General features: G+C 47.3%; 1 protein-coding gene across 2 annotated transcripts in view; it reads left to right on the top strand.

Moving 5' to 3' along the window:
• Positions 1 to 25,906, top strand: part of AGBL4 (AGBL carboxypeptidase 4) — a gene marked incomplete at both ends in the record, with an annotated part of 1,559,236 nt that overhangs the window by 1,491,952 nt on the left and 41,378 nt on the right. For both annotated transcript variants that reach the window (XM_080800716.1, XM_080800715.1), the window contains 2 exons: positions 9,213 to 9,365; positions 11,659 to 11,821. In XM_080800716.1, coding sequence (XP_080656842.1) covers positions 9,213 to 9,365; positions 11,659 to 11,821 — 316 coding nt within the window. The remainder of the gene's footprint in view (positions 1 to 9,212; positions 9,366 to 11,658; positions 11,822 to 25,906) is intronic.

Below are 25,906 nucleotides of genomic sequence, written 5' to 3' on the forward strand. Positions count from 1 at the left end.
TCACCATACCTCTACCTAAACCCCAAATCTCAGTGTTAGAGGGCTCCAGAGGCACCTCGGTGCTACAGATGCCCACCTTCATGCCCCCAGGGCAGCCCGCTCCCCAGGGCTCCAGGGACTGTGGGTAACTGCCTACCTGACACGACCTGGCTGGTGTCCAGTAGTCACTGCAAGCTGTCGCAATCCTTTCTGGATCCCGTTTCCTCAACAGCATCACGACTGGTCTCCACCGCAGTCTCCTCTAGTCTATGTGGCACCACTGTCTTTCAGTTGCTCAAGTCACAAAGTCCCAATCTGTCTTTGATTCATTCTGCATACAATCCATGCGCAGATCCTACAAGGTTGTGGCCAAAATATTTCTCTAATTTGCCTTTCTCTTTTCATCACAGCCGCCCCACTCTGATTCAAGCCACTGTGATCTCTGGGGGGACCTGTTCAACAGCTTCCACTCATGCCCCTGCAATCCATTATCTCCAAGACAGGCAAGGGAATCCTTTCACCACATTCCCTGTTAAAAATGACTTTTCACTGTGCCTAGAATAAGCTCCAAACTCGGGCCCCAGGCTGCAAGGCCCTGTGTGAGTTACGCCCTATGAACCTCGCCAGGCTCACCTTCCCGTGTTTATCACGATCCCACCATGAACCTTCCTTCTGGTCTCTGAAAATGTCACACTGTCCTTGCTTCTGGGTCTATTTGCCCAGAATTCTCTTGCCGACTTCATTGAGCAGCTCGTTCTTATCGTCCTTCCAGGCTCAGCTCACTTGTCAGAGGCCTTTCCTGATCACACTATCTAAAGTAGACCCTGTCCCCATCCACTTGGTGATTCGCCATCGTGTCACCCCCTTAGCGCATTCCTAGCATGTTTTACCATCTGGGGTCACCTGGCTTCGTTGCCATTCACTGTCTGTCATCCTCACCCACGGGTCAGCTCCTCGAAGGCAGGAGCCACATCTGCTTGGGTCACCCCCCGGGGTCCTAGAAACAGTAAGTTCATAGCAAGTATGTGTCAAAAGAATGAATGAATAAACTGGATGATGAATACTTTAGCAGAAGGATATTTTTAAAAAAATCTCTGGTAGTCCAGAAGAGAGAGCCACTGTTCCTGAGAGAGTTGAGGAAGGCTCTTGGACAAAGGGCCATTAGGCCTGGCAGCAGAGGATGAGCCAGCTGTTAGCAGGTGGGCAGGGGGATGGGGAAGATGGGCATTTCCACCTGCACGAATGGCAGGCAGGAAGCACGGAGGAGAAGGACACCTGTACTAGGGTAGCTGCGGTTGTCTGGAAGCTGCAGGCAGGTCTAGAGCACAAGATGGAGGAAGGCAGGAGGAAAGGCGCCCACAGCCTACCCGCCCAGTTCCCTTGGCTGGCTCTCTGGGTTTCCTGTGTGGTGGTTCCTCTTCTTGTCCCCACTGATTCGTCACTTCCTTTGTGACCAGAAATTGTGTTCAGCCATATCCAGGGCGTTGCTGAGCCAGAGAAGCCATAACTGTGCCACTTCAGAGGACTAGATTATGCATGACAAAGACAATGACTTTGTTTCATTTGTTCTGTTGTTTTTAAAGAAAGCATTCTCAGTTTTTCAGAAAAACTATTCTTCCTGCCTAAGGACATGCACCCTGACTTCCATAAACATCAACTTTAACTTTTTCTTTTTTCCTTTAGCTTCATATTTATTGTGCTTTCTTTTCTACTTTAACTTAAAAAAAAAAAAACAGGGAAATAATTTAGTTGATAATAAAAAGATAAGATTTGGGGCTTTTTCTCCTGAGGCTCATGGGGAGACAGCTTCCTGGGGTACATCTCATGGGGGAAACTGTCTGGAAGTTTTCTAAAGCTCTTTGCTCCTCCCTTGACCCCCTCCAGTGCCCTTTGAGAGTTTGAGAGGCTAAACCTGCTAGGATCCTTAGAGATCCTTTGAGTCCCCAGACCTCCCAGTCCCTCAGCTCAGAGATGAAGGAAACTGCATAGATCCGGCAATCCTCAGATTAGGGCGATTGCCTTGCTAGACTGGAAGCCCCTGAGAGCACAGTAGGACACAGAGGGACCTGGGTCCCTGCCCCAGCACTTCCCACGGCACAAGGCTGGGCCAGCTTTGCTGCTCTCAGAGCTCCAGTCTGCTCCTCTGGAAAGAGGAAGGACAAAGCAGCTTGCCCTCCCCACGTGTGCTTAATGCCTGCAAAAACTCCAGCTTCTTTCTGCTCACCCAACTTGGACTAAGCCCCCTGCCCTGCCTGGGTCGGATCCCTCCTTCTTTCTCTGGATCGAACCCATGCTGAACGCTGAAGAGCTGTCCCGATCAGCCCCATCTCACAGCACCGAGCACAGATCTGAGGTGAAGCAGGGGAGCGGCTCAGAATGTAGCGGGATAAAAAACCCATTTCCTCCCTGGTGTCTAGGAGGAAGCAACTCCACACTAAATTATGTTGCAAATATGCCCTAAGGTAGTTTTAATTTTATTGGCGCTGATTTTAATTTACTCTTTAGGCCCCTGATAGCAGGATGAGCTGTCGGCTGCTGGCAGGGGGACAGCCCTTCATCACTTGGTTTTAATTAAGGTTCTTAAGTTTGGAAGGAAAGAACAGAGATGCTTTCCTTCCCTTCTAATCTCAGTCTGAACTTGTAATGAAGGGCCCTGCATTAGCAACACACTCCTTGCCCTGACTGGCCATGGAAAGGGGCCTCATTTGACTGCTGGGGAAAATTTAGGCTGCATCTGTTTGTTCCTATCATTCACTGGTTGTTCCATCACTTTATTTCCTGTTCATTCCTCTGCCAAACCCTGAACGATAACCTACCACACACCAGGCCTTGCTCTGTCCCATGAATTTAAAAAATCAATACTGTATGGTCCCTGCCCTGGAAGAACTCACATTTTAATGGGAGATAGGAATAAACAAAGCATTTTTATGGCATGTGGTAAGTGCCATGAGACAGAGAGCTGTGTCTTGAATTATGAGAGCACAGAGGAGGGTGTTACCTCATCCTGAGGAATAAAAGGCTATTTGAATTGTGATTTTTTAATACTGTCAGATGAATAATATTAGCTGCTATAACAAGCAATCCCCAAACTTCAGCAGCTTCATCCAGTCCGACCCAGGGCAAAAGGCTTTCCTGACTGTTTTCCTCCCAGTGTGGACTCAGGGACATAGGCTTCTTCTGTATTCCTTCTTACGAAACATGTAGCTTCCGTGCACAAGAGCAAGAGAGAATGTGGGTGATTGAGTATGAGGGTTATGGTCAGACCTGGAAGTGGCAGGTGTCACCACTGCTGACATCCCTTCGGACCTCAGCCAAGTTGCAAGGGAAAGGGGGTGATGTCTTCCACAGTCCAGGAAAAGGGAATGAGACCGTTGAGTACCCACTCAGGTTCTGCCTTACATGTGAAGCTTGCATCGAAGTTAGCCAGATCAAGAGAAAATGTATTCCAGGCAGAGGAGATATTTATGGTGTGTGAATGTGGAGACAGAAGTCATGAGCGTAGCAGGTCCACGTACCACGGGTAGTTCCAGGTGGCTGGAGTGGCTGGTGTCAGACCAGGAGGGGCACCCGCCGAGACTAGACGGGGCAGGGACTGGACCATGTGGCGCCTTCCACAACACGTGAAGGGGCTTAAACTCTATCATGTGAACAGTAGAAAAATACAGAACGGTTTCAACTAGGGAAGTGACATGATGATTTGTTTGCATTTAAAAAGATCGCTCTGGAGCAGCAAGGAAACCGGGGAAGAAGCTATTACAGCTGAATAAGTAAAGATGATGGGACTTGGATCAGACACGTTCCCTGTCCTCGAAGAGCTTACAGATGTACACACAGACATACTTATCACCCAGATTAGCTGCAGAGCAGCAAGTACTATACCAAAGCCCAAGCAAGAATCCAAGAGTCACTTTAAAAAAAAGGAAATTGAGACAGAGTGAAGAGTTGCCGCCTCTCCATGCTCACAGACTGGGTTAACATTAGAACCAGAATTAGAGCCCCTGATCCTGCCTTCTAACTGGGCCCATACGAGTCCATGAAGCCAGGTTAGGCACAAACCATAATAAGGATGTTGTCATTAGTATTAGTATTTGTGGTCCTCTGGATTCACCACAAAGTGCAGGGCATGTGTAGTGAAGAAGAAAGAACTTGGACCCTACTCAGGTAAATATCCGACTGTTTTTTACTCTAGCTCCAGCCCATAGAACCTCAGAGGCGAAAGGGTTTTAGAAACTAATGAATCCCTTAATGTTGTCTTGGAAATACTACCCAATGTGGTTAAATATGAAAAAGAAATGAGAAGCATAAAAACTGGGGTGCGGGGGTAGGCAGGACATAGAAGTACTATGTACAGGCGACAAATTTACAAACGTCTTTCTTCACTCCTTCTTTCCAGGCATCCTGACCTCCTCGCTGTTCCTGAAACATGCCGAGTGCGTGTCATTGTTGCATTGACTTCTCCTTCCACCTGGAAAACTCTTCCAGCTGATAGCCTCAAGACTAACTCTCCTACTCTGTTCATGCTGCCAATTTTCCAGAAACCTCTGTTACTTTCTATTCCACTTCTTTACTTTATTTGCCTCCATGGCACTAATGCCTCCTGACATCTTGTGTTTATTAATTGATTTGTTTATTCCCTTTCTCTCTTCATAGACTGTAAACTTTTGGAGCTCAGGAACTTTCTGTTGTATTCACTGCTCTATCCCCAGGACCCAGCACACTCCCTGGTGCATACCCAATGTCTAGAACACTGTCTGATACATCATAGGCACTAAGCGATTATTTGTTGAATAAGCAAATGAAAATCCAGGAAAACCAAATGATAAATTATTACATATAATAATAGAATTAGTGAAGTATGGAGTACAAATTCAATATGTCAAGAACAAGAGCCTTTAGGGGTACCTGGCTGGCTCAGTTGAAGGGGCATGCAACTCTTGATTTTGGGATCATGAGTTTGAGCCCTTGTTGAGTCTGGAGAATTCTAAAAAAACAAATAAACTTTAAAAAAAAGAACAAGAGCCTTTTTATTTAAAGAACCATTAGAAGAGTTAATGGAAGAAAGCATCACATTTATGGCAGCAAGTTAAAATGTAAGCTGCCGTGGCATCAAAAAGGATATTCATGGTTTATATGAAAACAAAACCAAAAACTTTTTAAAAATGTCCTGCTGTACCCAAGAGAAAATTTGAATAAATGGAAAGTCAAAATATATTTTTGGATTGGAAGGCTCCAGTCACAAGAGTTGATTTGTCCTATGGTAATATGAAGCCTAGTATGATTACATTATTGAGACTATTGACAGGGTTAGGGGAGAAAGAAAATTAAACAAGCTAATCATAAAGATCATACGGAAAAATATACAAGACAATACAGGAATATTGGGGAAAAGAACCATAATGAGGTGATAATAAGCCCTTCAAATATTAAAATGCGTTATAAAACACTGATTTGAAAAGATACATTCACCCCGATTCTTACGGCAGCATTGTTTACAACAGCCAACATAAGGAAGCAGCCCAGGTGTCCGTTGATAAATGAATGGGTAAAGATTGGTATAAATATGTATCTGTGATAGAATATTACTCAGCCACAAAAAGGAATGAGATCTCGGTATCTGTGATAAATGTGGATAGATCTAGAGGGCATTATGCCAAGTGAAATAAGTCAGAGACTAATACCCTATGATTTCGCTTTATATGTGGAATCTAAAAGAACAAACAAACAAAAAACCAGAAACGGACCTATAATTACAGAGAACAAACTGGTGATTGCCAGGGGCAGGGAATGAGCAAAATGAGGGAAGGGGAGTTGGAGGTACAGGCTTCCGGTTATTGAAGGAATAAGTCTATGAGGAGGAAAGGTGCAGCATAGGGAACATAGTCAGTGGGCTTGTAATAGAGTTGCATGGTGACAGATGTTAACTACACTTAAAAATATAAAATGAAACAAGATACATTATAAACTTAACATAATTAAAACTGTGTGGTATTTATCCATGAATAGATAAATGATTAGAACAGGATAAAAAGTGCAAAAATAAACCCAAATACATACCAAAAATGTGTATGGTAAAGATGACTTTTCAAGTCCGTGGGAAGAAAATGCACAATTTCATAAATAGTGTGGGACAGTAAAGTGCAATCCTTACCTCACAACCCAGGTCCATGTAAATTAAGTTTGAAATGGAATATTTAAATATAAAAAGTGAAACAAGAAAATTAATAGAAGAAATGATGAAAGAATTTGACTCAGAAACCACAAAAGGAAAGATTGATAAATCTGTATAAAAAATCAGCATTTAGAAATTTCTGAATGGAAAAAAGTACGAGTAGAAGTAAAGTAAAAAAAAAAAAATGACAAGCTGAGCAAAAATATTTTTGTACTACACATAAAAACTAATACTCCAGCTTTCAAAATAGGCAGATGAAATTAATAGACAATTCATAGAAAACAAAATGCAAATGGTTCTTAAACGTATGAAAAGCCTAAACTTAACCAAGCAATAAAAGAGAATTATACTAAGAGAAATTCAGATTAAAACTAATCTTAGGGGTGCTGGATGGCTCAGTTGGTTAAGCATCTGACACTTAATCTCAGCTCAGGTCTTGATCTCAGGGCTGTGAGTTCAAGCCCCATGTTGGGCTCCATACTGGGTGTGGAGCCTACTTTAAAAAAAAAAAACAAAAACAAAAAACCTAATCTTAGATATCCTTTTTCACCCTCCCACCAAATTGGCAAATATAAAAAAGTTTCATTCCACCCATGTTGTCAAGTTAATTGCCAAAGAGACATTGTAATATGTTGCTAGGAATATGAACTGATCCTTTTGGAGAGGTCAGTCTGTCAGTATTGATCAGAACTGCAATGCCCAGGGGACCCAGAAATTTTGCTTCTTGAAATTTATCCTACATATAATTATATATGTGTGAAATAGCATATATTCAGAGTCAATCACTGAGACATTTTTGGTAACAGGAAAAGGTTGGAAATCACTTAAATGTCTGTCGATAGGAGACTGGCTATACAGTTTATATATGGCTGTTAAAAAGAATGAAGTAACTGTTTCTGCACTGAGAAAAAATTACCTCCAAGACATGTTAGGAGAAAAAAAGCAGATCCGAATAGTGTGTTCGGTGTGCCCCCATTTGTTTGTCCTGGGGACAGCAGGGTTGGGTAGGGAATGGATATTTACTTGTTTGTGTATGAAGCATCTCTGGAAGGAAGCAGGAGAACCCAATAACATGAGTGGCCTCTGGAGAGTGAAACTGGGTGCCTAGAGATTGGAAGAGATAATAGAGGTTTCTCCCTATAAATCCTCCCATATCTTTTTGACTTTTGAACCATGTAGATCCATCAGTATAACTTGCTGGTTATTTAAAGTAAAATCACATTAGGTGCCAGGTGCCAGGTGTCAGGATAGGGCAGCGGAAGCCACTCCAGAATGTTACCAGAAGAACCAGGTTCTAATTCTTACTCCTTTGCTAAGTGGCTAGCCGGCCAGCCTCCAGCAAGCAGCACCCCGCGCCCCTCCCACCCCCCACACCTGCACAGCACTGAGCCTGGCAAGGTCAAAGCTGCTGGCTTCCAGCTTCGGTGCCCAGAGATTTAGAAACTGTAGCTTTCTTTCCTTACACATTTCTTAAGTCATCTCTCTGCCTCCTCCTCTCCTCTGCAGCTCATCAAAAGCTCAGAGGAAAAGACAGACAATTGAAGAAAATAAAATTGCGAAGATGACTTTTATAGGGCTCCTGTTGAATCATTGTGTATTCCACCTCCAAAGCTGAAAATGATGAGTTTAATATCACACAGAGCAGTGCATCTTGTGTCTCTCCGAAGACAGCTTATGCTACCCAGAGATTTGGGAGCTCGGCAAGACATAATTTTTCACTCCAACTCAGAGGCAAATGAAATGACAGTCATCAGGCCCACATTCTAGAAGCAACACAGTTTTCATTTGGTTTTAACTTCGTTTGAAAGTGTCCCAAGGAGGAAGAAGCCTTCTACACAGTCTTTCTTTCCCAGGGATGCATGCTCGAAAGGGGATGGAAAGGTGGCCAGGGTTTGCCTTGGCCATTTCTAGAGTTGACCCGTTGATGGTGGGAAGTTAACTGTGCCAGCGGTCAGGCGACCCGGGTTTCAGTCTCAGTTTTGCTAGGCTAGACAAGCCTCTCTCAAACTCGGAGCTTCTGTCACTCCCAGAAAGGATTATTAGGTATACATTGGGCTGATATATAAGAAGAGAAGGTCAGATTTGAGGGACATTGAAGATTTGGGAGCCAAAAAAATTCCCCGGTTCTTGCCAGTCTGTTCTGGTGTCTGGGCAGTCTCTCTGGAGTCACTGGTCCAGTCATTCTGCATGCAGCTCCTAATCCCCCTTTATGTCCAGCCACAGGCTCTTTACAGCCCTCTCTCTACCTTCAGGGAGCTCGTAGTTCGGAATATTTGCAAATAATGCCATATCAGGCTAGAGAATCCCTTAAATATGTGTCAGTAGAGAGCAGAGAAAGTCAAAATCATCTTTACGGAGTACGAGGTATAACGTGTACTATTTTTTCCAAGCCCTGTTTATATATTTTTGGGGAGCAGGTATGGCAACATGAAATGAGGTTAAATAAAAGAATTAATATGTCACATGTAAAACTCCCAGAGTCGTGCTCGGCATGCATTAAAATGTGCAATAAATGATAGTAATTATCGCTGCAATGTTTGGTTCCCACCGTAACTCTCTGAGGTTGGAATTAAAATAACCCATTTGCCAAATATGAAAGCTGAGACTCTTTGTAGGGCCACGATCTCCCTCAGACACCCCTCAGCTAGAAATGGCCCAATTGGGCCCAAACCGTAAGCAGCCCTAACAGAAATGCAATTGTGTCATCTGAAGGTATTTCTCATTAATCAGAAAAACAGAGTCGGTTAGTGCCTTTAGTCACGAACGTTATTAACTCTCCTGGGTAAGCAACATCCCCATGTAACCCACCAAAGGCCTCACCCATTCAGAACTCTGAAGAGGGCTGCTAAGGGTAGTGCTCTCAGCCCCTGGGGGCAGATGGTGAGGAGAAATTGGGGTTCACAAGTCCTAACCCTTCCAATTACATTGCAGACGCGTGCCAAGTCTGACCCACAGGTGTAGTGCGGGAGGAAGTGTGTGTGTTGCACACTGTGTTTAGCGTCTGGTCCTTTAAGGCGCGCTCTGTGACCCCAGACTTCTCATTTGTCATCCTTTCTTTCAACAGAAAACAAGCCTGGAGTTTTATATTGACATCCACGCCCACTCCACCATGATGAATGGCTTCATGTACGGCAACATCTTTGAGGATGAGGAACGGTTCCAGAGGCAGGCCATTTTCCCCAAGCTCCTCTGCCAGAACGCCGAGGACTTCTCCTACGTAGGTCAAGAGTTCTCTCTCAGCAGCCCCCACCCAGCTCCCTCCCCTTCCCCTTCACTCCGGTCTGTGGGGTTTACTGTTCTCAGGACTGACTGCTCTGTGCCAGGCCCTGTGTGGATGATAAAGACAGAGGTGAACAAGCAGCGCCTCACCAGTCAGGCGGGGAGAGTCTTGGAAAAGGCAGCATCTGGTCTTTCTGAGGAGCTGGGATTTGTTCAGTTGAGGTGACCCCGGCTTTCACAAGATAAGGGACTCACCAAGTACCCACCACACGCTGGTTCCTGCCCCCGCGGGTCTGGGGTCTACTTTCTCCTCATCCGGCTTTTTAGTAGGAGCCTCACCCCCTGCTGAAGGGGGTCATGTGCCCGCCATGTCCCTCCCTCTGTCCATGACTGTTTGTGGGTCTCGATTTCTTCGTCAATAATTTGTGGTTGATCATGTTCTGCCCTGCCCGCATCATAGCTTCCTGGGAGGGCAGAGGCAGTAACAGGCAGCCGAGGACTCTGCAGACAGTGAAGACCTCGGCAGACCCCAGACACTGGTTACTCCCCACCTCACACGAGGAGGAAGACTCAGCAGCGAGAATAATTAGCAGCAAAAAGCAGTACTGGTAAAGGGCAAGGAGAGAAGGAAGAGAATCAGCATGGGGTGTGGGGACATGGGAGAGAGTTTTCGTACATTTTCCTTTGTTTTGATACTGAAAGTCCAAGGCCTGTTATTTCCATGTGGCCAGAGGGGGAGAGTCCCACAAAGGTCATAGCAATTTTTGAAGGTGATGAGCTGAAAACTTCCCTGCCCATTGCTCCAGGCCTGGACATTAGTGGAGATGATGAATTTCTCCATGAAGTAAGATACACTTTGTTTTTGTTTTGTTTTGTTTTTGTTTTTGTTTTTTAATTTTTTATTTCTTTTCGGCGTAACAGTATTGTTTTTGCACCACACCCAGTGCTCCATGCAATCCGTGCCCTCCCTAATACCCACCACCTGGTTCCCCCAACCTCCCACCCCCCCGCCCCTTAAAAACCCTCAGGTTGTTTTTCAGTGTCCATAGCCTCTCATGGTTCACCTCCCCTTCCAATTTCCCTCAACTCCCTTCTCCTCTCCATCTCCCCATGTCCTCCATGTTATTTGTTATGCTCCACAAATAAGTGAAACCATATGATACACTTTGAATCCCAGAAGTTTTGAATGCCAGACCAGGAAAGAAGCTGGCTCAGTCTCCTCTTTGTATTCAAGAGAAACCTATGGCCCAGAGAATTTCAGTTTGCGCAGCGAAGTGACTCAGCATTTGGTGGCAGAATCAAAGCAATTTGCATCTCTGGGGTAGAAAGAGCCATGCCTGTTTCTGCAGGAATCTACAGGATGGCCAGTCCCAGGCTTTTTGAAACTACTGACTTTCAGACCGTGGTCTTCTGGGCCATATTCCCCGGGAGGCCTCAGAAACCCTCACAGGGGTGAGGTTCCCATGGCAAACAAAAGGGGCACAGTCTAGGAGCTTTGTGTCTGGCCTTGCCTGATGATGTTCCTGTACTGCAGCCAACTTAAGAGCTCAAGGCCAGGGTCAAGGTCATTTGTTCTCATCCAGTCGCTGTCTCCCTTCTCTGATCCTCGGGTCTCGCACATTTTTGAATGGAGGCCTTGGCATGCCAACCTGCTTGTTCCTGTCCTCTCTCTGTCCACCGGGATGGGTGAGGCTGATACCCTAGCAGAGGAACAGCCATGATCCCTACCCACTGGTGACATTGGGCGGGAGTTCAGCTGTCCCCTGTGGAGGGGGAGCATTGCGAAGGAGGGTTGGGATGTCTGGAGTCACTCGGTCCTTGGTTCAAATCTGTGCTGTGTCCCTTGCATGTTCCATCTCTGTGAACCTCGTTGTCTCACCCAGAGGGGGGAAGCGGCAACACCTCCATCAAGGGGTTAGTCTGAAGCATAAAGGAGATGCCATGTGGGAAACAACATTATAAAGTTGAAAGCACTGCCCAAATTTTAACTTTGATTATCATCACAGTATCAATGCTTCTTGCTCTCTGTCTGCTTTCCCTTGCTTCATCCATCCCCATTCAGATTCCCACAAATATTTGTTCAATGGCAGTCACTATCCAAAGTTGGATGCCTTCTTTTAGTTCTGTTTGTTTATTTCATCAGTCCCCATAATAATCTTGTGAAGTGTGATTAACATCCCACTTTTCAGAGGAGGAAGCTGAGACCCACATGTGTTGTAAGACTTGTTCAAACTCCGATAGCGAGTAGGGGCCCGGTCCTGATTCTCTCCCCGCTGCTTTGTCTTTCCCAGTCCAGCACATCCTTTAACCGGGATGCGGTGAAAGCAGGAACCGGACGTCGCTTCCTCGGGGGGCTTCTGGACCACACTTCCTATTGCTACACCCTCGAGGTCTCCTTCTATAGCTACATCATTGGAGGCACCACGGCTGCTGTGCCCTACACGGAGGAAGCCTGTATCCTTGGCAAGTCCCCCCAGCCCGGGGCCAGGCCACATCTAGCGGAGAGTATACAGGTCTGGTGAGATTTAATGGGCAGATCGGGAATCTGGTCTCCAGCTCAGTGAGGGCTGACACTCTGGGGTGAGGATGGAGGCTGTTCCGCTGATGGCATCTTCGGATTGTCCTGTTTGGCCCTTGCCCTGCTAATGGACACCCCCCGCCTTCCCAGCTGCCTCTGCTATGGCCTTATGCTGCTCCCATCTCTGTCTCCCCTCCATGCCCTCATAACAGAGTGAGTCTTTTGCCATCTGAGGTATGTGAGCACGGAGTCTGGAGCACCAACCCTTGGGCTGCTGAGGAAGACCTCCTTCTAACCGCGAACATGTAAAACTATATTTTCTCTTTTCACCTCCAATCTCTTTACACTCTTGCCTTCTTTCTCTTCTCTCTGCTCACCAGTTTTCATTGTACCCATTTTTCTCTCCTTGTCCTCTCTCCTTCTAGCTCCAGTGTCTGTGGGTTTTTTTTCTCCCTACTATGTTCCCTCCCTCTTGTCCTCTTTCTTCTCTCCGTCCTCCTCTTCCCATGCCTCTGTCTGCCCTGCCCTCCTTCCCATCCTTTGCACATCTCTCTTTCTGATTTGGCATTTCCTTCACCAAATTGTTTTTCCTCGTGACTTCATGACAACATTTTCCAAAAGCCCCCATGCTTGTTATAATGAAATTGCAGGTTATTTCCAGCTTGCTTGACTACTTTAGTCATTCTAGTTTCCTGGGTGTTGATTTTAATATCAAGGTCACTGCATAAGGATTGTGACAGATTGTGACAGTTTTTGTGTTCCTTTATCTTTTTGTTTTTGGACTGACCCATTTCTCCTCTCCTAACACTCAGTTTTCTTAGAGAAAGGATTCCAGTTGACAGAGGAGAAAGGAAAGGGATACTATTAACTCTGTGTATATATATATATATATTCTCTCTCCCCAAAGTGGAAGTGCTCCTTTTAGCCTTTTTCAACCTTGGGTCAGTGTTTCCAGAGTTTCCAGTGTTCCTGCCATACTCTGTGCAGGGAAAGCTCCTTTCTGGTTGGGGCACGACTCCAGACTAGTCCACCCAGTCAGCGGCAGCCTGGTGGCTCTGGGGGAATCCATTTACCTTGCTGAGTACATGGGAGGCAGGGCGATGGTGCTGGATGGAAGGGTGAGCCGAGGATAGGTTAGGCGTTAGAACGGTGCTCCAGATCCGGCAGAACACTGGAAATATCATAATAAGAACGGAGAGTCACCCTCCTTCCAGTTGCCAAGCCTGAGACAGTCATCTTAAAATCTGCTTTAATATCTCAAGGCCAAGGGAGGAGGCTCTGCTCTGGGGTAGAGGACCCTGGCCACCTGTATGTGCCATGCTCTTCCTCCCTGCCCCTCCCCCACCCCCACACTTGATGTGTGGCCGTGACTTCTCCAGGACCTGCTAACTCCTGTAATACACAGATAGGTGGCAGTCCACGCTGCTCCTGCTTTGCTCTCCCTGATGCTGCCTTTCTGAGCATGCGTGCCAGAAGGGATCCCACAGATTTATTCATAGTGAGCAGTAGGTCCCACCCAAGGAGACCTGCACTGAGTCTGTGGTTGATTTCTGATGCCAGAGGTGCTTTCTCAGCACCTCACATGCTTTTGTGTTGGAAGTAAATGCATTGCTTTGTAGACCGCCCCTCCCTTGGCCCAGGCCCAGATTTCCCCCTCAACACCCAGTCCTCATTCATCAAAATAAACACACTGTCAGTACGTGCCAGGAATCCTACGAGGCACCCAGGGTAAAATACTCAACAACAAGCCAAGGTCCCTAACTCCCTGAGCTTTCAGTCTACTCAGGGAGGCGGGAATGACAGTATGGTCTGGGAGGAAGTCCTTCAGACCGGGACTCGGGAGACCTGGACTGCCCCTCAGCAAGTCTTGTGACCTCCCCAAGGTGAGCCTGTCCCCTTCACAGAGGGACCATGAAACATCGCTCTCCTAATCCCTGCTATGGGAATTAAATAGAGACCGTCACGAAAAATGGGGCATTGAGCAAAGAGCAGATTTTCCATGGAAACAAATCTGGGTTTGAATCCTGGCCTAGCCACTTGCCAGATGTGTCACCTTGGGCAACTTTTGTCATCTGACTAGGCCTCAGTGTCCTCCTCTATAACTGGAGGACATAGCACTAAACCTCACTGAGCGGCAGGGAGTTAAAATGAAGTAATGTGTGCGAATCTGCACTGTCAGCTTTCAGTATTCAGTGACTGTCAGTTAAAACATCCAAAAGGCGTAGGGAACTGTGAATGAGGACCTGCATTCATGTGAAGAAGGGGCTCTTAGAACAAGGGCCGTGGCCATGTTGGTGGGGTTCATAGGGCAAAGGGTCTCGTAGAGTCACCACAGCTGAGAGCCTTGGCCGCCCAACACCAAGTGGCTCCCAGAGTGGGGGCGTAGGGTTCCCATGGCAGGGTTTGCACGTCTGCCCCCCAGAGCAGCCCTTCTCCCACCAAGGCACGTGGAGGACACATTAGTTATCCAGGGCATGCTGGGTGAGAGTAAGGCCAGGGAAGGGATCAGGGAGGAGGGAATCCTGAGGGATGTTACACCCCAGCCCACAGTAACATCCGCCTCTCCACCCACTAGAACATATGTATCTGTCAGCTTAATTGTTCTCCCCGGACCCGCTAATGTTATCAGGCTTGTTCTCCGACTTTCCTTCTCCACTCCATCAGGGAAATGCAGCAACCGACACAGTCACTGATGCTTCCCCTGCTGTGTGGCCTCGGGCTGCTTATCTCACCACTCTGAGCCTATTTCCCCATTCGTAAGACTTGAAAGTAGTGATAATACTCTGCAGGGTTCTTGTGAGAGTGAAATAATGCCATGCATCTCCAATCCACACATACTTCCTGGCACGTGATAGGTACTCAACAGATGTCCCTTCTGCACCCACTTTTCTCACCCCCGTGCAGACTGCATAGCTTTCCTTTTATTGGGTGAGTCTTTAACCTGATGATCTGCCTCTGGGGTTTGAATGCTGATTCCACCACCATTACTGGGGAACCTGCCTTCTCTAGCTTCCGTGTCTGAGACTTCTACCTGTCAGAGCCGTGGAATGATATCACGGGTGGACTTGATCTCTACTGTGGTCCCATCTGGCTCTGATATTCTAAGATTTTTTTCTGATTCTGAAATCTGAAATTTTATAATCCCATGCTTAGATGAACTTATGAAATCAAGAATCTACAATTCTGTTGTTTGGCGACTCTAAAGATGGGGTGATTCTGTGAGCGTAAGCATTCAGTCTGATAGAGAGAACCAATACAAAGGTGTCCTGGACAGCCAGTTAGACAAAGCCCAGAACTACTTTCATTCTTTTAGTTAAGGGAGTCTTAACTCAGGGGCTTCTGGATGGACTTCAAGAAGAGCCTATGAACTGTCCACAGTTTATGCAAAACTGTGAGTAAAGATGCATAGTTCATTTTTTAGAAGGAAAACGCATGACTTTTAAGAGAATCTAAAAGGGGGACATCTTCAGAGACTTCTGCCCTGGCTGATGATGGTCTCCATCCATGTGTCTGATATAGGAGTCCTGCGTGTCAGTTCTGCTCTGCATCATTCTAGCTGAGAGCCTTAACCCAGTTAATTAACCACTCTGAACCTCAGTTTCTTCATCTGTAAAGTAAGGATAATGATTATTTGGTTCACAGGGTTGCTTTGAGCATTACATGGAAGAATGCAGATAAATCACTGGGCACACACTCAGTGCCATTAAACATCCCTCTCCTTTCCTTCCTGTGGTTTGTTGTTTTTGTTGTCATTGTGAAATGATAAATTCTGGAGAATTTTGGACCATTCTTTAGCAAACCCTATTTATAATTTACTGGCCTGCCAAGTAATAAATATGCTCTGTCCGAACGATTTTAAAAAAAAGAAGAAGAAGAAAAATAAGAGAGAGAGAGAGAGAGAGAAAAGCTAAACTGGAATCATAAAATAACCCAGAGCTTCTCTGGCCTTTGCTTATGGTCTGGTTACAAGCTCCAGGAAATAGCTCTTTGACATAATGGATGAGGAAACACTGGGAACAGAGACCTTCGGTCCTGAGCAAACTGGTTTCCACATAGACTTATAGTTGTGGGCATCTTGAAATCAGAAAATGCTGACTGTGGGAGAAGAGAATGGCTGGTGTGGCCCAGAGAAGATGCAGAAATTTAGAATTCAGCTAACTGGCTTGGTCTGAATGCAGAGCCTACTATGTGCCTTGCACTGGGTTCTCTGAAATATGCATCAGACACTGGGGATATCATTTATTTACTTGCCCATCAAACACAACTCATTAAATACTAGAAATAGATGGATAAGGCATGGGCCCTGCCTTTAAGGAGGAGATAGTTTCGAAGGAGGGAGAAAAGTAGAGACAGCAGCATCAGAGAGTCAACGCTAGGGCAGAGGAGTATTCTGCCTGTCAGGGAAGCATATGGGAGTCAGGTAACCCTGCAGGAGTGGAAGGGAGGAGAGGGAAGAAAGGTTTCCCTGAGGAAGAGAAATTAAGTCTCAGACCTTAAAAGGCACACAGGCAGGAGGAGGGGTGAGGGGGGACAGACTTCCTGGCAGATGTAGACATACAGGGGAGAACCTGGATGCCAGAGAGAGGACACGTGCGTCCAAAATACTGGAGGGTAGTTGGGGCTGTGCCCGAAGCAGCAGGTGATGAAAGAAACATAGGCAGAGTCGATGGAAAAGAGAAGGGGAAAAATTTGGGAACTCTGTAACAGGTACATTGAACAAGCCGTGCCCTCAGGGTGCAATTAGAAAGTATTTTTTGTCCCGCACTGACCCTACAGATAGATGGAGATAGATTATAGATCTAGATCTAGACATATAAAAGCTCTGGCAGGCCCCATGACTTTCTAATATCTCTCAGGAAATTAAAAGTTTTCTAATTAACTCTAGTCACAAAAGAGTCTCAGTTCAGCAATGACTAGGTCTAGTCCAGTCAAAGCCATCACAGCTCTTCAAAGTAAAAACCACCCCATCCTCCAGCTCAGGCTTGTCTCAAGCTCAAGGTGACTTGTGTTTGCTCAGCTTGTCTTGCAGCCCCTCACCCCCCCAACTTGCTAACCCCAGGTGTTCAGCCCTCCAAGGTTGAGCAGGATGAGGGAGAGGAGGAAAGGAGTGGGAAGGTCTTGGGCGACTGGTACTTTCTAGAGATGAGCAAGCCCTCATAAGCTTCTTCAGGCATACCTTCCCTGGCCTTGGAGTGCCATGGATATTGGCAAGTCCATCTGTTCAAGCCAGGTGTTTATTTCCTCAGTCCCTAGTGATCTGGTGGTTCACCTCTTTGGATCACTGTACCCTTCCAGTAGCCCTCTTGTCTGAAAGGGAGCTAAACGTTGCAGAACAGGCTTTCTGGTTTCTGGTCCTGCCTGATTGTTTCATACCTCACTTTGAAATGTAGTAGTTATAGACTTGGGATCTTGGCTAAAACCAAGAGGAAGACAGTTCATTTTAATAGCATGTTTCAGTGTCTAACAGTTAGGATTGAGTATTTTTGGTGATTATTTGGGTGTGGGCTTAAAGGATGAAGTCAAGGGACATACCCCATTTTCTTGATTTGGAACAATGTGGCAGATGGTGGGGCCAGTCACTTAAATTGGAGAAAAGGATTGGAGAAGGGATATTCTGAGCTCGAGGATGAATCAAGTGTAGGGGGCTCCTGTGGCATGCAAATGAAGAAGTTTAGGAGGCAGATGACTATATGAGCCTGAAGTTCTGGAGAGAGGTCTGGACTTTGGGCAGAGTCATAGTAGATTTTTCTACAAAGTACTATAGGGTCATAATGAAGGGAGTAATGTTCCTGGCATGTACAGTCATGCACACTCCCTTGATGAATTGGTGAAAAGAATGCTGAACTAAGATCCCCATTCTGTTATGGCCCTTTGCCCCTTGCCTCCCTCATAAAGCTGTGTGACCTTAGTTAAGTCACTTCACCTCTCTGGCTACAGTCTGATACTAGGTAGAACTTCAGTGACTGCCAATGAATGAATGAATGAATGAATGAATGAAGCAGAAGCAGGCCTTGCCAGTATCTGCTAGCTGACTCCTAATAGGACAACGGATGATATGATCTGTGTTGCTCAGAGGAATTATCAGAATACATATATGTGTGTGTTGGGATTGTTGGAGGAGGTGTGGTGGGGGAGGCAGGCACTGCCTGGATTTTCTTTCTTGATAAGGAGGCTTCACCTTTTAGACAGAAGAATGAGAAGCCATCAGGTCTGACCTGTTGGTTGGCCTGTACAAATACCTAGGTACTTCCCAGTTCCTGATTGTCATGCCCAGGGTCAAGCCTTGGTTAAAATTCATAAGCAAAAAATGCTTCAATCAGAGGGCTTTGGGAACAAAAGACTAAACTGGATGGAGGCCTGTGGCTTTTTTTCTCCTCCATGCAGATATGCACTAGAATTTGATTTTTAAACATGAGCCCTTACTGAATGGCTGAGTGAATAAATGACTAATAGTAAGTAGCAGTAGTAATGGTAAGAATAATAACATTGAGATGTGCTTCGTGAGACAGGTCAGGAGCCCTTCACTGGAGGACTGGCTCGCCTCTAATTTACCATGTTGGTTTGGGAAGATCTGTTCCCCATTCTGGGTTCATATTTTCCTGTCTTCAGTTTAGAAGATGAAATGATATGATTTCTAAATCTCTAGCTAGCTAGCTAGCTGGATAGATAGATAGACAGACGGACACAGAAAGAATCACTTGATTTTTGGCCTTTGAAATAAGCACCCCCATTTTATAGTAGGGAAACTAAAGCCCAGAAAAGCCAAACAACAGGCCCAGGTTTATTCTCTCAATCCTGCCTGGTGTCTTTGTCTTCCTTTCTTCCCTGCTCTGCCGTTGGCCTAGATCCCCTCCATTTCCTAGAAGACAAAAGCCCTCTCCTGAACCCCACATAGTTGGGGCATACCAGCCAGCCCTGTCCATCTGCTAGCCCCGCTCTCCATAACCCTTACCCCTGGCCTTGACCCGGTTATAATCCCTGATCACCCAAATGCCACGCAGACCCTTCATCTGTGGTGCCCAAGCTGGGCTGCCTTGCCCTTTGCGAGTCCCACTTGGGCCACGTTGCCTCCTACCTCCATATCAAAACGTGCCTCCTCTCCAGGCCTAGAAAACCAAAATGTCATTACCTTCCCCCAGCCTCCCTCATCCCCACAAATGAGGTTTCTAAGGGTTTTATCTGCTGTTGTCAAGTTTATAGCCATAATTCGAAATGCTGTTAATATTACTGACAGCAGAGAGCTACAAATTACAAAGTTGTAAAGTTTCTTTATGGTGATAACTGTCAGCCTTCACCAGCAGCACTGTGAGGCTCCATGGAAACCAAGTTGATGATAAAGAGAGTTGATATTGTTTCAGGATTATGGCTGTTAGCTGACGGTCAGGAAAAATCCCAGCTAGTTTTTCAGTAATTCGAACCTGTTTGTTTATATTCATGGCCATTTGCACACTTATGTGCACACTTACTTGTGTTCCCATCCTCTTGTTTTATGGATGAGGGGAGAGCCGCCAGCATGGAAGAATTTTATCAAAGATCAGTTCGAACCCGTTGCAGAGTTGCACCTAACTTTGACCAACTCGAAAGATAAGGAGAGGGACCGTGTGCCACACTGTGGGTGTTTAATAAATAATTGTTGAATGGCTGAATGCCTGGAATACTTGGAGGGCTTAGACAATATTAAGAATAAAGATGTTAAATAATTTCTGCCTTTGGTATAAAAGAAAACAAAAGCAGCTTTAGAAGTCCTGATTCGGGGAAATCAGGTTTTCTGTGTAGTAAAATGGTCTAGGCATCTTAATTGACACTATTAAGCTCAATATTAGTCAGCAAGGCAAATGTAGCAATGGCCACATCCACCACACACTGTCCTCCTGCTGAAATTGGTGCTGACTGGTTGCATTAATGGAAGCAGGGGTCAGGAGCAAGGAGGTGCTGCCCTTTCTTTGTCCTACTGTGTCACTGACTGCTGGAGTCCCATGGTCCCATGGTTGTTTCTGGCCCCTACTCTTTGCAAGACATTGAGAAAATGATATAAGGCCTCTGAAGCACTAAGATGGGAAAGGAAGACAAAACCAGGTTGGCCAACTGTCCAGGTTTGACTGGGACCTCGGGATTTCCTGAGACAGGGGACTTCCAGTGCTGAAACCAGGATAGTCCTATGCAAACCAATGTTGTCAGTCACCCTACCCAAAGCTATGACCTGTGAAGACCTTGTCAAGGAATTGGGGATATTTTCCTTTTGGAAGCCTTGATTTGGTCAAATTTCTAAAGAGCTGTCATGGAGCAGAGAGAGTCAATCTGTTCCGTGTGGCCCTAGGGGTCAGAACACGTGCCAGTGGGAGGCAGCTTCATTTTGAACCTCTATGTGGAAGAAGACAGGGCCATGCTCACTGAGCATCTCTTGTGCACCAGAACCTGGCCTGGTTTATGGGGATGCAGACTCAAGTGGTCATGACCTCTGCCCAGAGAAGTTCCTGGTATGGTGAGGGAGACAGGCAGGAAAGTGACTACTACAGCACAGTGCTGTGACAGAGGGGGGACACAAGAAGTGGCTAGAAGGAGCATCAGACCCAGCCTTGGGGATGCCAAGGGTGGGAGTAAGTGCAGCGAGAAAGGTACCACACAAGAGCCTCGTGGGCCAGGAGAGTGCTGTGTGCAGGGTCTGGAGCACTGGGAGAGCTGCTTCCCTCCTTTGGACAAGTCCAGGCCTTGGGGTATGAGACAGTAGGGGTGAGAAGCATTGAGGCTAGAGAGGACTGTGGGAACCAGTTGGTGGTTTCAGGGAGAGTGTCATGGTGCATGGGGAAGACGGTGGCTTGGGGCAGCTGGGGATAGAGTGCAACCCAGAGCCTTGTCATCTCCCAACCCTCCAGGTACCACACTCAGCCTGCCTTGGTCCCTCTCTTCTTGTCTGGCTGTGCTCCCTGGGAACTGGCTCTGCAAGTGAGTCAGAGGATCCTCTTCTTCCTAATTCCCTAGGGAACCCAGAGTTCCAGCTTCCCAGATGACCCCATACGACCAGAGGTTTGGGGATATCTCCCGGTAGCATCATTGTATAATGGACAGTGTTCCCAGGTGAGATTCATGATGCGTGGACTTTTGTTAATCTGGTCTCTGCCACTGGCCTGCTGTGTGATCTTGAGCAAATCATTGGCCTTCCCTGATCCCACTTTCCCATCGGTGACATTAAGAGTTTGGACAGAGGGCCTCCATCCTCCAAATCTCATTTGAAGAGCCTATTGAACCTGAATCTAACTAATTTATTGAACATCTACTAAGTACTGAACACGGTCATCCCTAGGATTTTGTCCAACCTCTGAGGGCATGGGCCATTGTCCGCAGGACCACCATCCCTCCCTTTCTTCCGGAAAGCCCTGGAACCAGCACCTCAACTCTCACTTCCCACGCAGCAGGCTACACGCCCAGCAAGACACATGGCCTGTCTGGGGTTTCTTATCCGTCAATATTTTCCTCAGGATGATAAATGCCCTGCCAATAAGAGGAGGCAGCTGCCAACTCTGTCTGAGACAAGGGTCTTTAGCTGGGGTTGTGGCCGTGCTTGGCTTGTTGATGTGTCTCAAGAGGCAGGAGTTGGGCGTCGTGGCTGGGAGGATGAAAGACGGCTCTCGGATGGAGGAGAGTCAGGACCTGCTCTCACTCTATGCAGATTTTGCAGGGAGTCAGTGGAGATGCAAAAGAAGCCAGAGAAGCCTTGGATTTCAGTTCAAAACAAAATATATTTACAGTATCTACAGAGCTCCTACAGAATGCAAAGCCCTCCAGTGGACTATCAGGAAGTGAACAGCACTTACCAGTATATAAGATACATTCAGAATCATCATCTTGTTTGCTCCCCCACAACAACCCAGAGAGATGAGCATTATTACCTGTATTTTATAAACAAGGAAGGTGCATCTTGATCCCATGCCTACTCAAAGCCACAACCAGTCCCTGACTCCAGAAACCTGCAAAGTGAGAGTCAGATGGAGGAGGCCTGTCAGGTGACACAGTCTGTAGGTAGTGGAGCAATGCCCTCCCAGGAGCTTGGATTTGTGTCTTTTGATATCAAATCCAAATCTGATTGCCCCCCTAGAGGACACTTTCTTTAAAGAAACCAGTTGTCTGGCGGAGGAGCCAAGAGTAGCTGAGATGTAACAGATGCCATTGTTCAGTAATAGGATAAAAAGGGGCATGGTCTTTCAAGGCAGGCTGACCTGGGTACAGATCTTGGCTCTGCTATTTGCTAGTTGTGTGACCTTGGGCAAGCGACCTCATCTCTCTGAGCCTCACTTTGCCCTTTTATAACAGTGATGATTAGGAAACATACCTCATAGGGTTGTTCCAAGTAGATGGAAACATAAAAAAAATCTCAGGTTCCCAACAGATTACCTGGAACATGGTAGGCACTCAACAAATGATAGCTTTATTATTACTGTTACCAGTCAAGTACTGACTTGGGTGAGATCTAAGTAATAAGCTTCTGGGCCATCAGGAAAAGATGAAATCAGTGCAGACTAGAGGTTTGATGGAACCTCCCTTGAAGGGTTCTTAAGATTCTTAAGGGATTTCTAAGATTCTTAGACAGCAATCCTCTTAAAAGTGTTTGGAGTTCTCAGCTCTCCCTTGTGGAATCAGACTCCATTATCTGTACTCATATGCATAATGCAAAACTTTCACCCAAACAAAGTCACTCGCCATCAGGCGGGGCTCCATCTGTCATCAGGATGTGTAACTGAGGCTAAGGCTCAAGTCTGGGACAAAGCTAGGTCTTTGGTGATGCTGGTATTGAAGAGCTCTGTCATGGTACACGATTAGCACACTTGGGCTCTCATCATGGAATGTAAGAACTGGAAAGTACAGTGATTTCTTGTTTCATGTGATGACAGACCCCTGACATTCCATCTCTGTGCCTCAGTTTCCCATTCTTCTTGCTGTGCCCACCTTGCAAAAGGCTGTGTAGCTCAGCGGCGACGTGTGCAAGGAATGGTTTTGAAGATTAGCCTGTCTGTACTCAAAGAAGGGGTGATTCTGGGTGAGCGGGGCAGGGGAGGGGGGCCCTGGGGAGAAGCTGGAGGTATGTTGCTCTTCAGGACAGAAATCTGGGGTAGGGTCAGGGCAGGAGGAAGGCAGGAAGCAGGTGCTGGGCTGGTGTAGAGACAGCCAAGGGAGACCCAAACCAATTCATGGCCCGTCTCGCGTCCACAGGGATGGGCGCGGGGACCTGGCTCCATTGGAGAGGTGCCGGTAGCCCCCCAGCCTGAGTAAGAGACCGGCCTCTACTCCTGGCTCTGCGCCTCTTGCTGTCTGCCTGGCAGGGCCCACCAGCTGCAGCTCTGCTGCTGTTGTCTGAGGTTCAAGTGCCCTCTCCTGGCCCCCAGGGTGCATGGCTGCCTGTGAGAGTCTAGCTTCCTCCCTACAGAGGATCCGGAGGCTGCCAAGTCCTTTGTCTGGGCTGGGATCTGAGCTCGGAGGGGGCCTGAGCCACCTTGGTGGGGCAGAGTAGGGAGGAGCACATCCCCTTCACTTCCCCCAGATTTCTCTCCCACGTGGACAGCTCTCTTCCCCACCCATTTCTTTCTTCTTTCCTGTCTCTCATTCTCCTTTTTTACGATTTCTTTTGGTCAGACTCTCATAGACATACATACACACAGACACATACTTATCTCCAATATGCCCTCCCCCACCTCCTCCCCTTCCAGACTCTCCTCCCGTCCCTGCCACTTTTCCTTCCTCTCTCCCTCTTCCTCCTTAGCTCCCTTCCTCTCTTAAGGCAAACAGTGGCAAAGAGTGGAAATGCCGCCTCTGAGTCCAGCATTCGCCATTCATAGGATCTTCAGCAGGTGCTCAGTGCTCTGCCGGGTGCAGGGGCTGAGCCGGGGTCTGCCCAGGGTGGGCCTCAGAATGCCCTCCCCTTCCGGCCCACTAGCAGCCCCATTTTTGGGCCAGTCCTTCCGGTTCTTCCTGCCCTCTCTTCTCCAGTCCTCCGTCTGCCCTCTCTCTCCCGCCTCTTTCCCCTCTTTCCTCAGACCTCAGTTCAGATTCAGATCCAAGTACCATTTGTTGAGCTTTTCAGAGAAGTGGGGACTTGACCTTCACCTTGAAGAAACTGTCTTTCAGGGATCAGAGTGTGGCTTCTTGACAGAGTGTGTGATCTGGGCACGTGAACCGAGCTAGGGACAGCCAGAGGCTGTGAGAATGTCACGGGGAGTCTCTCTCTGCTCAGTGCGTCCTGCGGGGAAGGTTTGTGACGAGGAAGGAGCCATCTCCTGAGGCCTCATAGGACATCCTGGGTATGTGTCCTCGGGCTAGCTATTTTAATCTGCTTGCTCGTTTATTTACTGTTTGTGCTAATTGCAACAAAGGTTGCAACAAATGCCACAATAGAGCACCACAAAGCATTTCCCAGCACTGAGCTCTTAAGGAAACATCTCACCCAGGGACCCATGTTGGGAGGAGTGACCTCCGCCTGGCCTCTGAGCCTTCCTTCCCTACACGCCAGCACCAGCACCCTGACGCTGCCCCTCGCAGTGCCGCCTCATGAGAACCAAGGGCCCAGTCCCCAAACATGCTCCAAGCCCGAAGCTGCCTGACGTCTACCGGCTGCTCCGTTAACACGGGCTGCATCTCTCACACCATCCTCGGGGAATGTGGGGTCTCTCAACCCAGCTAGGGGGAAGCCAGGACAGCCCACTTGTCCAGACTCAGGCAAGCGCCGAGACTGTGGGTATTTGAGCTGCTGTGGTTTAGGGGTCAGGAGCCCACATTGTCTGCAATCAAATCCTCACTTTGGCATTTCTGAGCCCTGTGCAACTTCAGGCAAGTTCCTGCACCTCTCAGGGCCTCAGGCTCCTTACCTGGAGAAAAGAGATAATGGTACCGATGCCCCAGGGTTTGTGTGTGAGATTAAATGGGAACGTATGTAAGTACTTGCCACCCTGACTGGCATCTGCTAAGGGAGCTGTGATCACACATTACCATTCTGTGCGATCCCTTCATGGCGATCCCGGTAGGTCGGGGGTCTGCTGAGTGGACGGACAAGCTACTCAGATGGAGGGTCTGCTGTCTGGATGGAGCATCACCCACACCATCCATAAACCCGAAGACTAGTTTTAAAGCAAAGGGGATTCTTCCTTTGAGTTCTTTCACAAGGAAACGGTGACTTTGGTCTGCCCCGACTCATTTGCAGTGAGGGCAGACTGGAAAATCCCAAGCTCACTTCGGCTAAGCATTTCGGTGAGAATATCTGCAAGGGAGATTCTGGGAATGGAAAGAATGTAAAGCACGGGGAGACACCTGAGTCTTGGAAAGTTAGAAAGCTCTCGCATGAAGGAAAATATCTATGTCTTGCCTGCCTGTGGTAGACACCGTGCTTTATTAGCTTATTGGATTCTCACAGCAACCTTATGAAGGAGCTACTCTTCCTGTCTTGCAAGTGAGAAAATGTTGGCTCAAGATATTGAGTCACCGGGGGTCACACAGCTTGGGCAGGGCAGAGCCAGACTCTGAACCCAAGCCGTGTCATCCCGCAGCACCTGTTCTGCCCTTGTGCTTTCAGCCAGACTCCCGGGAGATTTCACCTGCCCCATCCCACCCCACCCCACCCCTCCCCAGCCCTCCAGCATGCTCTGCTCCTTGGGGAGGCAGCCCACCACTAAGTCTGGGCAGAGCTGACCCCTCTTTCCAGATACGCTGACTCACACCGTCTCTCCTCCAGGCTGGCTCTCCACTGAGTGATGGAGAGTTTTCACTTGGCCTAAACTCCTGCATACCTCGGCGCCAGAGAGTAATTGTTGAGGGAAAGTTACTGGGCTCTGCTGAAAGTCATTTTTAGATTCCGGAGCAGGACAAGTAGGAACAATGACATCACATGTGCATGACTAATTCAAAGCACTTTAATCTTCAAAATGTCAAACTTTATGGTCAGTGGCTGTTCCACAGTGAGCGATGGCACGGTGAATATTAACATACCAGAATGGCAGGGCTTCAAGATGGGGAGCCTTTGTAAGGGCAAACCATCTCCA

Source organism: Martes martes (genome assembly GCF_963455335.1).
Source record: "Martes martes genome assembly, chromosome: 4".
In the NCBI taxonomy this organism is placed as follows: Eukaryota; Metazoa; Chordata; class Mammalia; order Carnivora; family Mustelidae; genus Martes; species Martes martes.